Source organism: Corvus brachyrhynchos, unplaced genomic scaffold (assembly GCF_000691975.1).
Source record: "Corvus brachyrhynchos isolate BGI_N302 unplaced genomic scaffold, ASM69197v1 scaffold351, whole genome shotgun sequence".
NCBI classification, from domain to species: domain Eukaryota; kingdom Metazoa; phylum Chordata; class Aves; order Passeriformes; family Corvidae; genus Corvus; species Corvus brachyrhynchos.
In genome coordinates, this window is record NW_008236203.1 from 895,614 (window position 1) to 897,371 (window position 1,758).

General features: G+C 56.7%; 1 protein-coding gene across 1 annotated transcript in view; it reads right to left on the reverse strand.

Moving 5' to 3' along the window:
* Nucleotides 1-26: 26 nt before the first annotated feature.
* Nucleotides 27-1,758, reverse strand: part of LOC103622366 (SLAIN motif-containing protein-like) — a 19,590-nt gene continuing 17,858 nt past the window's right edge. Inside the window, exons 7-9 of the mRNA XM_008641304.2 lie at nt 1,341-1,478; nt 938-1,247; nt 27-272 (exon numbers count right to left, since the gene is read on the reverse strand). Of these exons, the coding sequence (XP_008639526.1) occupies nt 206-272; nt 938-1,247; nt 1,341-1,478 (515 nt within the window). The 3' untranslated portion in view covers nt 27-205. The remainder of the gene's footprint in view (nt 273-937; nt 1,248-1,340; nt 1,479-1,758) is intronic.

Sequence of the window (1,758 nt, forward strand, 5' to 3'; positions counted from 1 at the left end):
GTCCTGGTAAGACTCAGGGTTCAGCGGAGTGAGGAGCTGTCTGTCCCAGCCCCGGCTCCTGGCAGAGCAGAGGGGAGGTGCTTGGTGTGGAGAGCACAGGACGAGGGATATGTACAGCAGTCTGCAGGGACAGGGGCTCAGGGCCCTTCCCAGTGAGGTCATGCCCAGCCAGCTGGGATCTGCTCCACCGAGGTGTTTCAGGGTGTCAGTAGCACCCATCCTTCCAGGAGTCGTCCTCGGGGGCCTGGGGGGTCTGTGGTGCCTGGAGGAACCTGGGGGAGACAAAACAACACATCAGGGACAGCTCCAGGAAAAGCCCAGGCACCTGGGGGGACAAAACAACACATCAGGGACAGCTCCAGGCAAAGCCCTGTGGTGCACACAGGTTTGGGGTTTGGGTCACCAACATCTCCCTGCCCTGGGTGAAGTGCTGCTGTCACACCCTGAGCACCAGCAGCACCAGTCAGGCACTTTAGGGAAATTCAGTGACTGTTAGAGGATGCTTAAACACGAGTATCTGCCAAATTAACACTGTTGTGACTTCAGCCCATGACTGAGTCCAAGAGAAATATTTTTCCATGCAAAAATAACTGAGCACATGAAAAATAATCAGGTATGTAGAGAACTGATATAAATTAAGAGATTAAAATTTCCCTTTTTCATGTTTTTAAAGTAAGTAGATACATTTCACTGTAAGGCTCCAACGGGACATTAAAGATCAACAAGCACTGGTTGCTTCTCGGTCTGATATCAGTCGTATCGTAATAATAAGTCTGAATCAATTTCATTTCTCTCCCTCCTGAAAGTCTGAATTGTAGCGTAACAGCTGTAAAAAACCAGCAGCAAGAAAAACAAATTTCCGTTTTGGGACACCACTCCCTCTGCTGTGCTTTCACCCTGCTGGATGGAGTTCTGAAGGATAAAGAGCTCCACTCACCTCCTGGACGGGGGCGTTGCCTTTCCCCTGGGCGCGGCCACCCCTCCCGCGGCCGGCCGTGCTTTCAGGGCAGAGCCTTTGGCCACAGTGACCATGGTGGTGCTTCTGGAAGTGCAACTGCTGCTGGGAGAGCCCGTGTGGAGCTGCGGCTTCCGGACCCCGGGCACAGGAGCCGTGTAGCTGCAGGGCTTCCCCACCTGCCTCCCGGACAGCAGGGAGCTGCTTCCCGAGGCCGCCTTCCCGGGCTGGCGCCCCGTGAGCGGGGACTGCCCGGCCCCCGAGGAATACCTGAGCTTGCTGGGAGTCAGACCTGCAGGGAACGCCACAGCGCTGTCAGCGCCCTGCAGGCCCTCGGAGGCTGCTTAAGGGGACGAATGGGGCGTGTGGCCTGCGTGGCACTAACCTGCTGACCGCTGCTGAGTCCTGGGAATGCGGCTGCTGGGCACCTGCAGGTCGGACTCCAGGCTGCGGCTGCTCCGCACGGCCTCGAGCGCGCGCAGGCTGCTCCGCGCCAGGTTGGGCATGCTGTGCCTCAGCTCCTCTGAAAGCAAACACAGCCTCAGCCTCCTGCTGCTGCTGTAAGGCTCTCTTGAAAAACCCGTGCACTTAACAGCAGAGCAGTCTGCACCTAGTTCTTAGCTTCCAGGAAACAGCAGTGCTTTTGAAATCACAGGATATGGAGGTTCGAAGAGACCTTCAAGATCATCCCATCAACCCAGCGCCGCCATAATCACCCCTAAGCCACATCCCCAGGCGCCACATCCAGAGACGGTGACTCCACCACCTCCCAACTCATTCCAAGGCCTGACCACTTCTGTAGG